The sequence below is a fragment of the Chionomys nivalis genome, chromosome 23 (genome assembly GCF_950005125.1).
Source record: "Chionomys nivalis chromosome 23, mChiNiv1.1, whole genome shotgun sequence".
Lineage (NCBI taxonomy): Eukaryota > Metazoa > Chordata > Mammalia > Rodentia > Cricetidae > Chionomys > Chionomys nivalis.
In genome coordinates, this window is record NC_080108.1 from 10,752,347 (window position 1) to 10,772,073 (window position 19,727).

General features: G+C 48.4%; 1 protein-coding gene across 9 annotated transcripts in view; it reads left to right on the top strand.

The window, feature by feature from the left end:
• Positions 1–19,727, top strand: part of Arnt2 (aryl hydrocarbon receptor nuclear translocator 2) — a 216,378-nt gene that overhangs the window by 90,895 nt on the left and 105,756 nt on the right. For 5 of the 9 annotated variants that reach the window (XM_057755958.1, XM_057755960.1, XM_057755959.1 and 2 more), the window contains exon 2: positions 19,305–19,419. In XM_057755958.1, the coding sequence (XP_057611941.1) occupies positions 19,307–19,419 (113 nt within the window). In that variant the 5' untranslated portion in view covers positions 19,305–19,306. Of the gene's footprint in view, positions 1–11,553; positions 11,684–11,808; positions 11,841–13,253; positions 13,336–13,402; positions 13,756–19,304; positions 19,420–19,727 lie in introns of those variants that run through there. The other 4 variants (XM_057755957.1, XM_057755955.1, XM_057755956.1 and 1 more) reach the window with 4 other exon arrangements.

The window sequence follows — 19,727 nt, forward strand, 5'->3', positions numbered from 1 at the left end:
GTTTTCTCACGGACGGCTTTGCTTTCTGAGTTACTAAGAACCAATAGGATCTGAAACTATTAAGTGAAAATTTCCAGAAACATCAACTTACAAGTTTTACTATGATATGCTATTATAATTGTTCTGTTCTTAATCATAGTTATTGCTGATCTCTTTCTGTGCCCGATTTATAGGTTGAACTTATCATGGGTATTATATATAGGAAAAAATAACATATCCAGAGTTGGGTGCTCTATATCCTTCTGTGCCTGCACTGGGGGTGTTGAACAGATCCCCTGTGGGCTAGGTGGTACTGCTGCTTACTCCTGGAATAAAAGACACATGATAATGTTGTTTGGCTAAAACTATTAATAAGATATATGCTAAGATCTGAGATATTAGTGAGATTTCTGTCCATACTAATAGTAATATTCTGTAAATATTGTAGAAGCAGTTCATGTTTATTGACTATGTGAGTTTAGGTCTCTCTCTCTGTGTGTGTGTGTGTGAGAGAGAGAACATGAATATCATAATCTTCCAGTATCCTTCTATCTCTAAAAAAAGAGTCCATTTTAAACGAGATTAAATAAACCATAAAACTTGGTGCTTAGGCCGGGCGGTGGTGGCGCATGCCTTTAATCCCAGCACTTGGGAGGCAGAGGTAGGTGGATCTCTGTGAGTTCGAGACCAGCCTGGTCTACAAGAGCTAGTTCCAGGACAGGCTCCAAAACCACAGAGAAACCCTGTCTCAAAAAACCAAAAAAAAAAAAAAAAAAAAAAAAAAAAAAAAAAAAAAAAAAAAAAAAAAAACTTGGTGCTTAGATGGGCATTTGGCTCTGCCCACCTTCCTCATGTTAAGTTTTATTCCCTGGCAGGTTCCCCCCTAGGTTGTGGCCCAGTTACATCTCATTGAGAATTCCAGCAGAGATCCTAGATAGGAGGGCCAACTGACATCCCTAGGCTAGTCTTTGGTCAAAAGTTACTCTCTGAGTGGTTAGATTTGGGGGTGCTGTGGGAAGCTCTCCTGGGTACTGATATATCTGAATCCCAAGGACCAAGAGAAAGAAGGGGCATGTGTCAATCAAATAAAGATCTCAGCATTGTTACCAGAAGGAAGGAGGGCACAGGACCGGCAGTCCAGCCGGGGTCCACCCTTTTTAGCGAGGTGCTTCTGTGTGTCACAGGTTTGGGCTGCTTATTGGTTTGCATACTGCATTTGCAGAGTCGTCTTTATTGAGGAGACAGCCTCTATGAATGCTCATCTTCACTGTCGACCTAACTGTGTTTAGACTCACCATAAAAACACACCTCTAGAGAAGCGTGGGAAGGTGTTAACGTGGGAGGGTGTTAACCGAAAATGCAGGTCCCATCTGGAATGTTGTCACCTCATTCTAGGGGCTGGGGTCCTGGACTGTGTAAGAGGAGACAACGAGCCAAACACCAGTCATTCATCTCTCTCTTGCTGCTTCCTCTGTGAATACCATGGGACTGGCTGTCTCACACCCCTACCACCTCGGGCACCGTGCCTTCCCTGCCATTTTGAACTACACCTCCAAACTTTGAACCAAAACAAACTGTTTCCTTCTTAGGTTGCTTTAGCTAATAATTGTTATCCCAGCAAGGAAACGGCCACAGCCGTGCTCAAGAAGCTCGCTGCTTTGGCAATGTGGTCCCAGTGGCATCCTCACCATAGTCTGGGTTGAGTGCTGTCCTCAACAAGGAGGTGTCTCCTCTCTCTGAGCACCTTCATGGGCCAGTGTGGCAGTGATGTTCCATGCTCTCCCATGCCCTGTCACACTGCCCTTACTAACAATGTCATTGACACCGTCTGATGAGGCCCTAGTGTAGGGGCGATATATAGTCTACATGTGGAAGGAGCCAGCCTAGTACCCAACTACCTGAGCAAGACAGCAAAGAACCTAGATGAGGTCCCAGCATTCCTGGCCTGTGTTCTTAACTACAATGTCACGTGTGCCTGAGTGGGAACGACCTCAGGTGCTTGTAACTACCGCCACTGTGTGGCAATGGATGCTGAAGAACACCCTGGTCTTAGAGAAGCCTATAGGTTCTCAGCTTTGTCTTCCCAGGTCTTTGAAGCGGCTCTCTTAATTTAACAAGGGTGAATCCTGCCCCCTGCAGGAGAGAGGAAGAACAATGTCGAAGGCAGCAGATACCACGAGCCCTTTAACACACAGCTCCCAACATCCATTCCCTCCCACGCGTCTTCCTCTCATCTGCCCTCTGGATCTAGAAGCAGATGAAAACATTTTGCAGTGTGCAATGAGCTAGATCATCAACACTGCGGGGCACACACTTTATGCCGCTGGAAGATCCTTTATTCCCTAGCATACTCTTTCTATAGTTTCCTTTCCAGCTAGGAAACATCAGAAAGTAGCAGGGGATGGGCAGCTTTGTAGAACAAAGGAACAGTGTACATGGACACTGCTTAGCCGGTGTGCGCTATTCAGTATGTGCTATTAAATATGTATTTGGTCTTCCTGTTTCCTTTGGCATCTTTAGAGGGATAAAGTGTCCTTTGTATGCCAATTATACGACTAGTGGCTGGGACTCTAACTCCAGGATGAGAACTGTTTACCAGGTAGACCTTGGCAGGAGGAGAGGCTGGGAATTTAAGTCTCATCTCTCAACCCCTGGAGAGGGTTCCAGTTTGTTTTCCTGTTGCTATGATAAACACCATGACCAAAAGCAATTTAGGGGAGAACAGGGTTTACTTAAGCTTTCACTGCCATCACAGCAGGAAGTCAGGGCAGGAACCCTGAGCAGGAACAAGAGGGGGCGGGGAGAGAGGTACTGTTCAGGCTCACTCACTGGCTCATGCTCAGTGAGCTTTCTTACATAGCCCAGGATCCCCTGCCTAGGGATGGTGCTGCCCATAGTGACCGGGGCCCTTCGTTTCAGTCGTCAGTCAAGTATGCTTCACATACATGGTGGCAGCCTGTCTGATCTGGGCAGTCCTTCGGGTTGAGACTTTCAGGTGATTCTAAACTGTGCTAAACTGACAACTTAAACTAACCAGGATGGGAGCAGAGAGGGACTCGAGATGGAGTTCATCCCAAACAGCCAGGGACTTCATCAGTTATGCCTGAGTCATGGGGATTACATGCACAGGTTTGGGAGCTTCCTAGTTGGTGGCATGTGGAGGTACTAGGAATGTAGTGTGTTGGGATGGGACAGGGAATTACTCTACCCCTTCTCCTCCGTGCCTGTCATCTACCGAAGCCAGTGTAGATGCATTTGTCCATCTTCACTCTGTGGCATCCTGCCCTGCTTGAGTTCCTCTTGTGACTTTCTTCAGTAATGAACAACAATGCGGACGTGTAAACCAAATAAATGCTTTTCTCCCCAACTTGCTTTTGGTCATGGTGTTTGGTCCCAGCAACAGAAACCCTAAGGAAGACAATGGTGCTGGAGGGCATGGTGACAGGTGGCTTCACCGTGATGGAAGAATACAGCTGCGACTTCGAATCTGGCATCGAGGTGGTGGAAAAGGCTGCAAATTTTAGATAGGAATCTTAGCCTGAGTTATAAAACTTCAGGTCTGACCCCAGCAGTCCACTTCTTCCAGTGAGGCCCCCACATCCTGCAGGTTCCACACCCTCTGAAGACAGTACTGCAAACAGGAGACCAAGTATTCGAACACGGGAGCCTGTGGGGGATAATTGAGCCGTAGCGGACAGAGCCCATTTGGTCTATGTCGAATACCTTAACCGCGCAAACAAGAGAAGCCATTCTAAGGCTTCGCGTGTAAACAATTTTTTTACTATTTTGCATGTTTTATATTTGTAGAGTAATTCACTGCTTAAAATGTGGCACAAAATGGTTTTGTGGAATGATGGATGAATGTAGTCATCAAGGAATATATTCTTCAACAAGGAAACCGCTTTGCTTCATAAGACTTCCTAAAGAGGATTTTGTATTATGGAGAGATATGTGATTTACTTAATCAATTGTTGTGTAAACAGGGGAAAATGTTAATTTTTTTTTTCCTTTTTAGAAAAGACATTCTCTGAGAAGAATTGTGCTTATGGTATGATAGGCTGTTTTTCTGGCTTTATACTATTTCTGCATTGAAGCCTTTCTCTAGTTGAATAATGAGAGAATAACAAATTTGCCTTTCCTACTGTCTTGCTATGCAAATGTCTTTTACTGACACACATCTTTCCCTGGAGTTGAACAGCGGCAGGCAGCTGTGTGGCCAACTTGAAGCCGTAGGCAAAGGTTAGAGGGGCGAGGAAGAGGAGAGTGACCTGGGCAGGAAGGACTACAGGAAGGACCTGCAGAGTTTGTGTTCATTCCGTGGTGCTTTTGTCAGAGGGAATAGAAAAGCCATGCTCAGGAATCAGAGAGATCCAGAGGGACAAAGATGTCAGAACATGGAAGTGAGGCATGGAGCGGAGGACTGAGAAGTCAAGCGGGCAGCTCAGGGGTAGAGGGGAGTGAGGCATGGAGCGGAGGACCAAGAGAAGTGGAGCGGGCGGCTCAGGGGTAGAGGGGAGTGAGGCATGGAGCGGAGGACCAAGAGAAGTGGAGCGGGCGGCTCAGGGGTAGAGGGGAGTGAGGCATGGAGCGGAGGACCAAGAGAAGTGGAGCGGGCGGCTCAGGGGTAGAGGGGAGTGAGGCATGGAGTGGAGGACCAAGAGAAGTGGAGCGGGCGGCTCAGGGGTAGAGGGGAGTGAGGCATGGAGCAGAGGACCAAGAGAAGTCAAGCGGGCGGCTCAGGGGTAGAGGGGAGTGAGGCATGGAGCGGAGGACCAAGAGAAGTGGAGCGGGCGGCTCAGGGGTAGAGGGGAGTGAGGCATGGAGCGGAGGACTGAGAAGTGGAGCGGGCGGCTCAGGGGTAGAGGGGAGTGAGGCATGGAGCGGAGGACCAAGAGAAGTGGAGCGGGCGGCTCAGGGGTAGAGGGGAGTGAGGCATGGAGCGGAGGACTGAGAAGTGGAGCGGGCGGCTCAGGGGTAGAGGCAGCAGGACGTGAAGAGAGCAGCAGGATGTGAAGGGGTGGAGAGGGATGGGGGGGGGGTAGGACAAGAAGAGGAGCCAGGGAACAGAAAGGGGTCCGTTCCTGAAGACAGCTCATTCATGACCGTTCTCATGGCTGAGACAAGACACTTGTCAAAAGCAGCTTAGGGAGAGGAGGACTTGGCTCTGCGGTCCCTAATGGTAGCAAAGGTGACAGAAGGAGTGGATTGAACTGTAGGGCAAGAACGGAAGTCATGTGTCTGCAGTCAGGAAGCAGAGAGAGGAGTACTGGAGCTTCCTTTTTCTTCTTTTTCATTCACAACACCAGCCCATGGGGTCCCCACGTTTGGGGGTGGGTCTATCCTTCCCTCAGACCTCTCTGGAAACACCTTCGCAGACATGTCCAGACGGAGACTCTCAGGTGGTGTCAGTCTAGTTGATAACGGTGTAATCAACCGTTAAAAAGGATGAAAAGATTGCCTGTGTGGAGATTTTTTCTTGTCTTAGTTCGGGTTTCTATTGCTGCTATGAAACACCAGGACCAAAAGCCAGTTGAGAAGGAAAGGGTTTATTTGACCTACACTTCAGCATTGCTGTTCATCACCAAAGGAAGCCAGGACAGGAACTCAGACAGTACAGGATCCTAGAGGCAAGAGCTGATGCAGAGGCCAAGGAGGGGAGTTGCTTACTGGCTTGTTTCCTGTGACTTGCTCAGCCAGTTTTCTTATAGAACCCAGGACCACCGGCTCAGGAATGGCACCACCCACCCATCCATCTGTGAGCTGGACCCTCCCCCATTGATTGCTAATTGAGAAAATACCTTATACTGAATCTCATGGAGGCATTTCCTCAGCTGAGACTCCTTCCTCAATGATGACTCTGGCTTGTTTCAGTTTGACCCACAAAACCAGCCAGTGCATTTCCCCAAAAACTTTTCTGAAGTCCTGGTGAAAGGTGGGTGGGGATGGGGGAGCAGACAGACCTATGTTCAGAGCCATCCAAACGCAGAAGACTTATATTGATTTGTAATTGTGTGTGTGCACCCATGTGCTGTAGAGATCAGAAGAGGGTGTCAGATCTCCAGGAGCTGGAGTTAGATGTGACCATCCGACATGACCAGGTCCTCTGCAAAGGCAATGAGCTCTGTTAACTCCTGGGCCATCCTCTCCAGACCCCATCTTTTATTTCTCCCAAGTCCTGCTCCTGAGAGGTGGCGCCTGGATTTGTAAGTCCAGGTGAAGGATGGAGCCAGGCAAGTCTTTGTTGTCTCACGCCCACTGTTGCCTCTGAAGTTCTACTCCCAAGGAGTTCACAATGCCACGGTGTTCACCCATACAGTCAATGACCTGCGTGGCTGTGTGATCTGAGCCACACAATCGTGGGCCTCCACTCTCCTCATCCTCCAATTTCTCTGAATGTTGGCCCCACCACCCCTTCCCAAGGTCCGTTTGCTCTGACTTCTCATTCCATTCTGGTTTGTGGAGGCTGAGTGGATGGAACACCATTTCTTTTGTTTGCTTGCTCGCTTTTGTTCTTACTGTTTAGTAAACCCTCTTCCCCAGGCTCTAGTATTTAAGGCACAGTGAATCCTGCTGAGGAAAGCCATCCATTATCTGGCCAGTTGCTGCTTCCAGAGAGGCAGGGGCCGCTGAACCTACACAGTCCTTTCAGGGGCCTCCTTTTGTCCTGGAACCTCAGGGCAAAAACCTGCTTTTTCAGCTTCTTCTCTTGGCGACTTTGCTCTGGTTCTCAACAGCAGCTACCCTCCCCCTGGGCATTTCTGACCACGAAACCCCGTAAAGTTGGACTGAGTCACATAGTCACTTCTAGAATGTGTGTGGCACACTTTTCTGGGTTCTCTTACTCTTGTCCTGACTTCTAATTGGTAACAGCATCTCCTTGACCTTAACGAATGGATCTCCTGGTCTCCTGGAGCCTCATCTCCCTCATCTTGAGAGTCTTTCCTTCTCATTCCTTCTGTTTCCTGATTATTTGGGTTGTGGACTAGTCAAGACTGTTTATCACACACAGTTACTACAGTATGTCCTAATCAGAATATACCAAACACCATTTTCCCTAGAACACGGGAATAACACTGCTGTTTTCACAACCCCATGTAAGGGCTCCTGAGTCTGCTCAGTCTTGGTACCTCTTTGGAACTCAATAGACACTTTGTCTATTCTGACTTGCATCTTCCCAGCACACCTGCTTCCTGGTGGGTGTCAGCTCAGTCGCGGGAGGCTGCACGATTTCTTACCTACTGGCTCCTGTGACACTCCCCCTGCCTCCAGCTTCCAGCATCCTACTGCTCACATTTATCTTCAGCCCCACCATTTGCCTTGTGTCCTAATGACAAGAATATTGCATTCTATGTATTAAGAACTTGGAGATTAGAGAATAAGTAGAACTAAAAAAAAAAAAAAAAAATCACTCGGCCCAATCGTTTGCATTCTTTCCTAACGACAGGAATATTGCATTTTATGTACTAACAACTTGGAGATAATAGAGGGTAAGTGGAAGTAAAACTCATATGTAATCTTAACATTAATATGCTAGCTTTGTTTCATTTGTAGTGTACTGCACAGGCATGCACACACAAGCACACACACGGGGGGGGAGGGAGAGAAGGAGGGGGAGGGAGAGAGAGAGAGAGAGAGAGAGAGAGAGAGAATATCTTTTTCTCCTTGCATGAACACATATTGAATGTGCATTGAATTAATTCAGTTTGATTTAACTGCTGGTAGTGGAACCTCCAAGTCAATGTGACTGTGATCCAGGCTGAAGCCAGATGTAACAGGACCGAATGACCATCTGACGTTGGAGCAAGCTTGAGTATTGCTACTATTTTTATTGTCACTTATTAGTGGTACTCACATTGCAGAAATTATATTTCTGTGTAAACAGTGGTCTTTGGCACTGCCCTGTTAGATGTTCTTATGCTTAGTAGGATACAAGCTGTGATGTTTAGCAGGTGTGTGTTTGCTGCTGAGTGTTATGATGAAACGGGGCAAATTGGAGCCACTTTATAGTTCCCTAATATATTCTGCTTTTCTGTCTCTCTCTGTCGTCTCAATAATTCCCGTGCTGACAATGATTTATTATAGGTGTGGTAATTTTGGAGGTTTCACTCCTTGAGAATCTTTGGCAGAACAAGCTTGACAAATGATTGCTAGTTTATCCTGTGAAAGACATGGAAAGTCCAAAAAGACCTTTCTTTGGAAAGGTGCATTTTTTTTTGTTTTGTTTTGTTTTTGTTTTTTGAGACAGGGTTTCTCTGTAGCTTTGGGGCCTGTCCTGGAACTAGCTCTTGTAGACCAGGCTGGCCTCGAACTCAGAGATCTGCCTGCCTCTGCCTCCCTAGTGCTGGGAGTAAAGGTGTGTGCCACTACCACCAGGTGGAAAGATGTACTCTCTAAGCAAACAAGGGAATGAGATCCCAAAGATTGTTTATTATTAAGGTACTTTATAAAATAATTCCATATAGATTATATTATATAATTTCTTTTATTCTGCTTTACATTATTATCTATGGTTTTAGATACATCTTTGCTTAGAAACAACATGACAGCCTGTGATGGTAACAAGCTTATTCTTTTTCTCTTAATAGTTGTACTGTTTCCTTGATGTTCATTTTTAATCTTTTTTCTGTGTCGGCATGTACATGTGCATCTGAGTGCCCTTGAAGGCCAGAAAAGTGCATCTGCTCGCTTGAAGCTGGATTTCTACGTGGTTGTGAGCTGCCTGATGTGAGTGCTGGGAACTGAGCTCCTACTCTCTCCAGAAGCAACACATGCTCTTACCTACTGCGCCATCACCCCTGCCCCATGGGTGTAAATACATAAATGGGAGCATGTTTGTGCCATGTTGTACACGTGGAGGCATTTTTCCCAGTTTCAGTTCCTTCCTTCCAGATGACACTAACTTGTGTGCAGTTGATAAAAATACTACACAACACAGGTCTTAATATTCCCATCAGCCCCGCCCCCGCCCAATGATGTCGTTTCCTTACACTAGATCCCACCTCCTAAAGACTTCACCGTTTCCCAGACCTTACAGACTAGAGATGAGCTCAGAGCAGGTGATGTGATGTCCTCAGAGGAGAGGGACAGCCTGGAGAGAGGGACCCTGGTGAGCGAGTGGAAAGAACTGTGGCCAGAGTGGCTGGAGTCTCCGTGAAGATAAAGGACAGGAGGAAGGAAGTGTGTTCCCTTCTTTTTAAATGAAAGAGAAGAAAACCTAGAATCACATATAGACCCTTTGGGCACAGTCAACACTCAAAGCAAGGCTCAGAAGCTAAAGTATATTAGCTGCCCAGTACTATTTGGGCAGGTAGAGTGGTTGAAGCTGAATCTGGTGGATCCTTGACAAACACACTCACCTAAGACTTTGCATCCTGCTCTTCTTACTTGCTCTAATACTTGCCTTTAAGATTATTCTTTGAATTGTGATATTTAACCGCGGAATGACTTTCATCTGTCTGGCTATTCCCTGATTTATTAGCTTTTCTCTTTATGTCAGGCACGTTCACTTGTTTGGTATCTGGTCGGCTTGGACTGGCTTTGGACAGGCAGTGTGGACGCTGTCATTCCTTCTGTTCCTCACCCTCCATGTTTGTCAGCATCGTGAAGAAACCTCCACAGTAGGGAAACTGGTCTCTTGTGGTTCTTCAGAGTCTCCTCGGGTGTTTGAGGATGGCTTCATTTGTTCCTCTTCCTCAAAGACTGTACTCTGAGCTGACAGACTCTGTCTCACATATGTTCTGTACCTCACAGCATCTGAACTTTGCCTCCCTTGAGGTTCTTAAACTTCCAAGTATAAAAAGCAGAGCTTTCTCCTTTGCTAGGTCTCCCGCCAGCTCCCCGCACTCTGTGCTTTCTCCTCCTTCCTGGCCAGACTGCCTAGGCCCAGGTCTTGGTAAACCGCAGCCTGGGTTTTAGCCAGGTTGGAGCACCCTCTGGTAACATCTGTCCTGTATACTTTAAGCCTTCCCCACCAGATGTCCTGGCCTGTCTTCTACATGGCCAGTAACCCCAGCTTTTCTCTGAAAGTCCCTGGCTGTTGGGAGGTCTGGTGTGCCTCAGGAGTAAGACCCTTTTTGTGGGAAGATACCCTGCTCTGCTCAGACCTGTGACTTTTGTTGAGTGTCTCTGATCCTCTTTTTCTGCACCTCTGCTGCTGAAAATAAAATAAAAAGTCTAAATGTGCATTGAGTGAGAGACTTTGGATCATCAAACCCCCCCTCAAGGCTCAGGGATGTACGCAGAAGAGTTGTTGGGAAAACTGTAAGAGCCGGAGAAAAGGAAAAGGCCAGAGGAAATAGCCTCTTCCAGACACAGACAGGACCGATGCACACAGGAGCCCACAGGACTATGACCGCACTCACAAGTCCTGCACAGGTTCACACCAGACAAAGGCCCACATGGAGAAGGGGCAATGGACACAAAGCCCCACCCCTAACCAAGAAGCCAGTTGCAATTGATAACCTGTTAGGAAAGAGAAAATCAGTTTTCTCCAGTGGAGTGTTACCAGATATATCAACCACACTCTACGGCAGGCCTGTTGCCCAAGAGTAGCTGTCTAAGACATAACAGACTCCATTTGTGTGTGTGTGTGTGTGTGTGTGCGTGTGTGTATGTGTGTATGTGTGTGTGCGCGCGCGCGCGCGCGTATGTGTGTGCGCGCATATGTGTGTGTGTGCGCGCGCGCGCGCGCGTATGTGTGTGTGTGTATGTGTGTGTATGAGTGCGTGTGTGCGCGCGCGTATGTGTGTGTGCGTATGTGTGTGCGTGCGTGTGTGCGTGTGTGTATGTGTGTGTGTTGTTTCGTTTGGTAATTTTTGTCTTATTGTTTTGGTTTTCATTTTTTAATTTTATTTTTGGAAGGAGAATGAGCATTAAATTGTGTGGGTAGAGAGGTAGGGAGGATCTGAGGAGATGGGAGAGGAGAAAAACATGATCAGAATATATCATATGGGGCAATTTTTTAAAAATAAAAAGCATAGAGTTTAGCAGAGAGACCCTGGCATTCAGCCAGAAGGAAGGTAAAAGAAGCTAGTTTATGGGCGTGAACACTTGAGAAGCCAGCATTTCAGAGCACAGGGGACCTGGGGGAGATGGGATCCACCAGTGCCACCACTGCCTGCTGAGGAGGGAGGGCCTCTCCCCAGTCTGCACAGCCTGTTTCCTGGCCCCAAGGCTAAGACCTGCTTGCTAGGAGGGGCCCAGTGTCCAGTCTGGGATGATTTCTGCCTCCTCTGCTGGCCTCAGTCACAAACCCTCCCATTTCTGCCACCTCCTGCCCTACAGCAGAGCCTGGCTCATCTGCCTGTGGATGAGTATGTCTTACAGAGGGCCCCAAAGCTGGTTAAATCCTGACAAATAAAACCTGGATGCAGAGCCCTGTACGCCCTGCTAACATTCTTTTTTCTTTGCCTTGGGCTGCAAACATCCCACCCTGAGGAGGGCCGGCAGAAATCGTGAGCTCTGCCTTCTATAGGGAAGAGGAAGGGACCCTCCCTTCCCCACACTTCAAGAAAAATCCTTCCTAGCCTCTCACTGAGATGTTTTGGTAACAGGCGAGATCCTTCCTTTATGTGTCGCAGCTGCACAAGAAATCCAAGTATCCAGTTTTTCAGAACCTAAGCAGTTAACGCTGGAAATTGTGCCGCAAATAAATTGATCAGTATGCAAGACAGTTGTCACGGCTGAATCATGGTCCACAGTTAAGGTAAACAGATCTGTGATGACATTTTCTGAGCAGAATACAAATGCAGCGCGGTTGCTCCCAGAGGTTTCTGACATTCTTTTTCCTACCCGGGCAGCACATTCTCCTAAGAAGGTGTTGTTCACAAGGAAGAAAGGTCTTTGTTCAACCCTCTGCGAAGGTAGGGCTGGAGCGTTTGATGTGCTATCTGTGACGAGTGCCGCTCTGGGAAAGATGGGTGTGGAGGGAGCATTTCCTTTGCTTAGCATCCTCCTTCCTCTTTCTCCCACCCGTGGGGAGAGCCTTTGGGCTGTTTGAGTGATCATGAAGATAAGTCCATGTGTTTGTACTGTGAAAGTTTGCATGTGGTTGGTTTTCTCCGTGTGAAGATCAAGGGCTGTTTTCTCCTATGTAGGTTTCCATGGATAGGGAGGAGGAGAGCAGAATGTCTTTTTTGCATCCCTCCTCTTCATCTTAATACTCTCAAGTTTCACATCTTTCCAGGCCATCCCTGCCTGCTCTGTTTTATAGGAATCCAACACAGCATGGCTGGATCTGAAGTGATCCAGCCTGTAGCTGGATGCTGCACCGTGGGCCAGATACGCTGTATGTCTTGTGGTGAAGCCTGCATCCCTTAGTCCGGGCTGATGTTCTGATGTTGTGTATAGCTTAGCAGGACTATCTAGGAGCTATCAAGCAGGGATATACCTCTCTGTAGTGGGGAACAGCATTCCCTGGGGGATCCTTGCAGGTGGGGTGAGGGCTGATATTTCTGTATTGGCCATCAGTTGCAATGAGTAACCCTGAGCACAGGTCATTACAAGAGTGTCACATTGGACATGGGGGGATAAATGAATCTGTTGAGAATGGCAGTTTGGGGTCAAAGACTTCCAGAATGTTCCTTTGACTAAAAGTGACCCAGAAGGTGTACCCTTCGAAGGTGACTGATATGGGGTATGCTTGGACATTGTGGGGCATTCAGGAAAGAACTTCTGCTGTGCCTCTGTAGTCCATGGATAGAGTTATCCTAGGGGTAGCCTCCTTCAGGAAGCCTTCTGGAACCTTCCCTGGCATCCCCAGAGCACAGGGCCTCCTGTCTTTCATTACCAGCAGCACGCAGTGTGAAATGCCCAGCCGGTTTCATGCTCAGTCTCGATGAGGCCTTTAAAAATCTCTGGCTGCCGTTTGGCTCCTAGCACAGCCTGTGGCTCAAAATAGGCTTTGCAAATGGTGCTTATAATCCAGACAGACAGCAGCCTGAGCAAAGGACGGGCACCTGGTTAGTCTGGTTTCTTAGCGGGAGTATGGCTGGAGAAACTGAACACAGCACCAGCTTCTGTGGGACCTGTGTCCTCCGAGTTGACAGACACAGGAGGCTATACTTGTCCTTTGCAACAGGTCCCATCACAAGCTCCTGTGACAGAGGACATGTAAACTTCCAGCCATCCCAGCCATGTTTTCTTCCTTCTCCAGAATTTTCTCCCCATTCAGAGTAGGAGGATCAGGTGACCAAGGTTTTTTTTTTTTGGGGTTTCCGTTTTTTGAGCCTTGAGGCTGACACACCATTATTTTGAGACAGTGACATCATCATCTTTCTTCTTGGAGGCTCTGCCATCCCAGCCCTGGTAGCTCGCCTGGACTGCTGTGACCTTCATTCTTTCTCAGAAGGAGTACAGGTAGAGTGGGACCATAGCTACACCAGAGAGGGAGGGGCTGGTTGGAAACAGGCCTCCTTGAGACTTGGCCCTGCAGCTGAATCTGAACAACCAGGGAGTTAACTGAGCGACGAGACGGATGAGAGTTTTCCTCACACAAGGAGGAGTGTGTGTGATGGTCCTGGGGTGGGAGAGAATATGGTATGGTACCAGGATGGCCAGGAAGATTGACTGGAGCCAGCATGATGGGCTGCAGAGGTAGCAGCAGCCTGAACAAGTTGGCAACGGCAGGGACTCCACACAGTCAGCGGCAAGAGTAAAGAGACGTCGAGAATGAGAACGCAGTGACTGGCCTTATCCCATCTGATGGAGTGGGCACAGATAAGAGGACCAGGGCACAGCAGGCGGCCGTGGCGTTACCATTTGGACCAACAGCAGAAGGTAGACAGACTTGCAGCCGGGACAGCAGGCTTGGGGATCTGCGGGGTGGTGTTGGTGTTACACACCTGGAGGAGGTCACTGAGGGGAAACATGGATAGAAGGGGCTGCCCGGGATGCCCTGGAGTCCTGGGTGAAGAGCAGCAGCTGCCAGGGCACCTGAGAAGCAAGATGGATGCCTGAGTAAGGCTGGGGAACCAATCCCACAGAGAGGGTAGGAGCTGGAGAGTCATCGTTGGCCATCACCAGCTGTGGCCGCTGTATGTGCAACCCCAGACCTCTGGTGGGGTCGTGAGAGCAAGTCTAAGAGAAGAAGGGCAGGCGAGTGGGAGGAGCAGAGAGGCAGCCATATATAGGGGCTTCACCCCTGCTTTAAACTTTCTTTCGCACAATGAAAACCCCTGAGTCTGTTTCAAGGTTTGCATTTGGCCTGTGGCGTTGTTATCATGGAATGCATCTGAGTTTCTGTGCAGCCCCAGACTCCCTCTTGCTGACTGTGGCAAACCCCCATCAGTATGTGTGAGGCTTGTGTCTTTGCTGAAGCCTGACCAGGCTTTGCTTGATCTGCCTATAGGGAATGGGGATTGAGAGCAGGATGAAGGATGCATCCAAAATTTCTGGGTTCCCTCACCAGCATGCATCAACCCTCTGAAGGAAGTACCAGGCTGTAGGAACCTGCCAAGCCAGGGGCCATGTCTCTGCCCTGTGCAGGAATGAGAGCCAGGTACCATGTTTCCAAGGGAGAATCTATGACTGTACCAGGTCCAAAGCAAGGTGTGCAGTGTGTGTGTACATACGTGTGTGTGTACACGTCTCCTGTTAGTATCTCCCTTGATCCCTCAACTAGTGTGCACATTGTATCTGTATGGTTTGTATGGTGTGTGTTAGTGTGGTATGCACATGCACTTCCGTGTGTGTGTGTGTGTGATACTCGGAAGGGAGGGGTGAAGAGTGCTGGTGACACGGAAAGTGGGGGCTCACTGCTTCACACACCTCCACTGAAGGATACCGTGCCTGGTCCGCTGACCCGCCCTCAACCTTGGCCAGGTGCCAGCTGGCACAAAGGCTGAACAGAGAAGGGCTGCACCCACTCTGCCTAGGAGGAAGCCCACCTCAGGCAGTCCAGGCTGGTGCTGTCCCCATTCTTGTGCTTTGGTGACAGCTGTCCCAGGTGAGCGCTTTGGGGGGAACAGGGGTCCCAAAATGTAGCCTTCCCTGCACATCTGTGAGACAGGACCAGAAAGACAAGAATCACAGAAGTGCAGGGAAGAACCTCATGGTAAGACGACTTGTTAGCACCTGTGGGTGTGTCTAACTGAATAAGCGCACTTACTCTGTGCCTGGTGCCACATCTGAGTGCTGTGCCCACACATCGGTGTCTCAGTCTCATGACCTCAGACATGCACACCATTACTCCCACTTTTCAGATAGCAGACCAAGGCACGGACAAGTGATTTGCTCAAAGGTTATGAAACATCCCCACTCTATATGTGTGTGTGTGTGTAAGACAGATGCACAGAGAAAGAGCTCTATTGAAAGACATTCTTTTCCTGGGGAAAAATAAGAGATGGGAAATTTCTTCTGGTAGATACTATACATGCTTTTCTGTCCTCACGGCAGCTTCAGGATGTAGGTGTTTGCCTGACTTTGTAGCTTGGTGAGTTAAGTCACTTCCCATAACCCCGCAAAACTCAGTTGAGTGACCCCAAACCATGGCATTTCCTGTGTGCCATACACCCTCTACTGGGACCATGGTTTAGAACCTCAGTGTCAGTTCATCTCTTGGTGTAGCTGGGTGGGGTCTGCCAGTGCACCCCACTTCTGCCTGGGCACATTGAGGAAGACAGTCCTGTTAGTGCATGGCTAAAACCCGAGCAGGCTCTGATACTCTCCAGCTTCGTGGCCTGGCTCCCGCCTCTCCCTACCGAGTTCTCCAGCCTGCGACAAGGATGCCTTTGTATCTACTTCATGGGTGGATGGAAGTCAAGTTCATGACAGGAAGGTGGATGGGTTCCAGAAAGACAGTACCTAATAGAAATCTTGAACAAAATTCTGTCATTGTTACCAAGCCAATCTGCTCATCATTGGACACGCCTGTTGGAAAGGCCCCTTCTTCCTCGGCCTCAGACCCATGCATGCATTGCTCCAGTTCACTGACTATAACAGTCTTTTCTGTGTGTTCCTCGTGAAAAAGTTTGAACATTTGCTAGTCTGTGACATCCAATTGATGCATATTAAACTAATGCTAAAATAGCGCATGGTGAGGTTGCGAGAATGGCTCAGCTGGTCAAGTGCTTGCTATACACAAGCATGATAGCCTGGGTTCAGATGCCCGGAACTACCCATGGAAAAAGCCAGGCATGGGGGTGCATGTCTGTAGTCCCAGCAGCAGGGAGAGAGACAGGAGGATCCCTGGGTCTCGCTGCTAGCAGCTTAGCTGAATCAGTGAGCTCCGGGTTCAGCGAGAGATTTTTTCAAAAATTCAGGTGGCAAACAGTGGAGGAAGACACTTAACCACTGTAAAGCTCTGGCTCCTACACACATATGCATACATGCACTAACACATGTACACACACACCCCACACTGCACACCACACACTCCCTCAGTCCCCAGATTCTCTTGTGGGGCCTGGATACTTGAATGTCTTTATTTGTGCTGTGCCATTGTCTTCCTGGACGGCTGTCTTCATGGACCCCAGTTGCAGAGTGTGGTGGTGGCCACTCTGTGATCTTACAGACTCTGAGGGATGATTTCTTCCCATGCAATTGGCTCACCAGGGTTCCTTTCTCCTTAATTAAGTGTGAAATTCAGAAACCCTGGAGCAAATCGACAGTGTTCCACAGGGTGACTCTGCTTGTTAGTATTTGGGCATCTTGGCTGTACCAGGCCATGGCTCAGACCTGGCCAGGAACATTTCTGTAGCATCTTCCGGAAGAACCCTGCCATCTTGGCATGCTTATATATCAGTTAGAAAGAACAGCGGCCAGGTTTGCGAAGCAGGCAGGCAGTTACCTTTCCAAGGGAGGTACCAGCAGACGACATGGATGTAGAGAAAGACCTGCTTTCTGTTTTGTTGGAATCTATTAAACGTGTCTCCTAAAAACTGACTTGGGAAACATTTAACCTTTAACATGAAGGCAAGCCTCAAGGATTGCATCTTCCATTTCGCCAATTGGATGTCTAGAACTGTATTATGGTTACTAACATGGCACTGGATTAAAATGGAATTATCTGCCCCTTAACTAAATTGTGAAATGTCAACATGGGACATGTCACATGACACAAAGAATGCCTGTGTCCAACCAGCACCTCATCCCAGTTAAGTTCCAGTACACGCTAAGCTGTTCACCAACACTGCGTTCATGACTTTAGTTTTGCTCGAATGGTTATTTTCCCATTGTGTTTGGCTTGTTGCATACATTAGTCTTCATTTTAAAAAATGACTTCATTTTTAAAAAAAAGATATTTTGAGCATGTCATTGGTACTGTGATCGGTAGGGGCCCAGTCGTTCTGGTAGCTGGCACCTGTCTGAGCAGCTATTTGGAACTGTTTGACTGTAAATCAACTTGGTCCTCCTTTTAACCCTTTGTTGGTCATTGTTACTGAAAGGAAAAGGAAGAATGGAGGGAGGGAGGGAGGGAGGGAGGGAGGGAGGGAGGGAGGGAGGGAGGGAAGGAGATCCTGAAGTGATTGCAGGATGGACATGCTGTGGTCAGCAGGACACTTGTGCAAAGCCATCTCATTGTCTTTGCCTTGTGTCCCTTATCTGTCTACAGACAGAAATGGATCTTCAAAATTACCTCCCTCACTTTGTCTTGCCAGCCAGGGTTTGGGGGTATTTCACTTTCTGCAAGCTGGATCACAATTGGTAATTTGGTTTTCCTAAAATAAACTTTAGTGGTTATCGTGTACCATTTGCTGTACCAGGTATTGGCTTTCAGTTGCCACATCCCTCCTCCTCCGAGCTGGGAGCAGCTGGCCCGGAGAAGCGATGGACCTTTCGAGGTTTGCAGAGGATGGCCATGATCACTTCCACTCTATTTGCTTGACTCACAGGCTTTGAGGTTGTTGGCTTTAAAATGCTGAAAGCAGTGTTGCCTGGAGCCCTAGCAGAGTAGGCAATAAGTGTTTCCAGAATCCCGGACACTTATTATCTACTGTGTACCTTCTTCACATAGGATTTCTCAGTATGTCTGTAATGGGCATTGGCGTTTTTAATAACGGAGACCGATGCTCAGCTTTTCCCAACGTGCTTCCTCTGGAGCCCTTCATCCTGGGAACTTCGTAGGGATGACTACTCTGGAGAAATTGCTTCAGAATGTTGTGACCTGCCGCTTCACCTTGTCTGCCACAGACAGCCCTGACCTCCACCTTGAGACTCAATAGAAGCTGGGGGTTTCAGCTGCTATTTCAGAAAGACATATGATACCTTGTCAGAAGCAAGTTGTGACGAGCTTGTCAGGGTGTCCCTGTGCCTTGCCACCTCACAGTCACCAACCCAGGAACTGCCCAAGTGAGGGATTTTTCCTGTATATTTTCCCAATGTGTGCACTCAAGACCACCGCAGTCCTCAAAACTTTGCAAGCACAGCGGAGGGACTGATTTAAGGTTGTTATCGGTGTCTTTCAAGATTTCAAAAGTTTGGGGGTAGGATGGCTCAGATGTGTTTTTTAGCCTCTGGGATGTCTGTCACATGACTTTCTGGTTTCTGTAGAGAATAGCAGTGATAAGCCCAGGATGGGTAGCAGCAGCGGCCTCAGTGGTCATCCCTTCTGTCCTCAGAGGAGCCCAGTGCCATGTGATCCCCCACTGTCCTGTTGAAGTTTATCTCTATAGACTGCTATGTCCTTTCTGCCCCCAGAGAGGACTGAGCTAAGAGTGAGCGAGAACAGCAGAAAACATTCCAGAGAAAATGAACATTGTCAGTGAGGCTGCTCCAAGAATTTCTCTTGATAGGGACTTGATCTGTCAGTGCAGGGTGCTGACAGCCCAGGGAGTGTGAAGAAGAAACTCCTTGACAGGGTGACTGATTTCAAGTCAAGGATGTTTAACTTGGTGTTAAAGAGATTCCAGAGATGTCTGGCTTATTAGAAAACAATATGTTAACCATGATGAATAGGGGAAAAAAATTACTCCCTTCTGTCATACAACATTCTCTTTAAGTTGGTATTTGTTCCTGTAAAAGCCTGGCTAGGGAGACCTGGGTGCCTCTGCGTGATGCAACCTCATGATGAAGCCTCATGGGAGACTCTCGGTGCCCCTGACTTCATGGGGTCTGACAGTCAGGGTTTCTGAGTCCTCCCTGAGGGTGGGAACTAGGCTCTGTATGGAAGTGAAGGTGGAGGTGAGAGGTCAGAGGGTACCTGCTGCAGAGGTGAAAAACTGAGGCTCCGGAGACCAGGACAGGCCCAGACAGGTGACTGGCAGTGAGCAAGGTGGCCAGGACTTCCTCCCAGAGGCCGGCTTTCTTGGGTGAAGTGTGGCAGTTTCCTTGCTTGTTATCGGGTTTTTCTGTCATTCACAAACCTTCTTGTTTCTGTTGGCATCCAGAAATGGCTTCAGACATCCCTGGGTCTGTGACCTTGCCTGTTGCCCCCATGGCGGCCGCTGGACAGGTGAGGATGACAGGAGCCATGCCTGCCCGAGGAGGAAAGCGGCGATCCGGGTAAGCAGACCCAGCGCTTCCAGGAACTAGCCTTAGTGAAAGTTGAGCAATGCTCTTGACCTGTTAGAAAAGTATTGCCGCCCCCCCCCCCCCGAGAGTAAAAGCTCAGCAGTTTGCATCCTGTTTAGATTTTGCAAGCGTCCTAAATATGCACATGATTTGCTTCTACGTGTTCTGGGTCCTGGCACCCAGCTGGGGATTTCTGTTTGTCTGTCCTTGTAGGGAGAGTGCGCTGTGGGGTCCTACTTGGCCCAGCTCTCAGAAGGGAGGAGTTCAGTCTCAACTGCCAGAACATTCCAGCCTCCTTT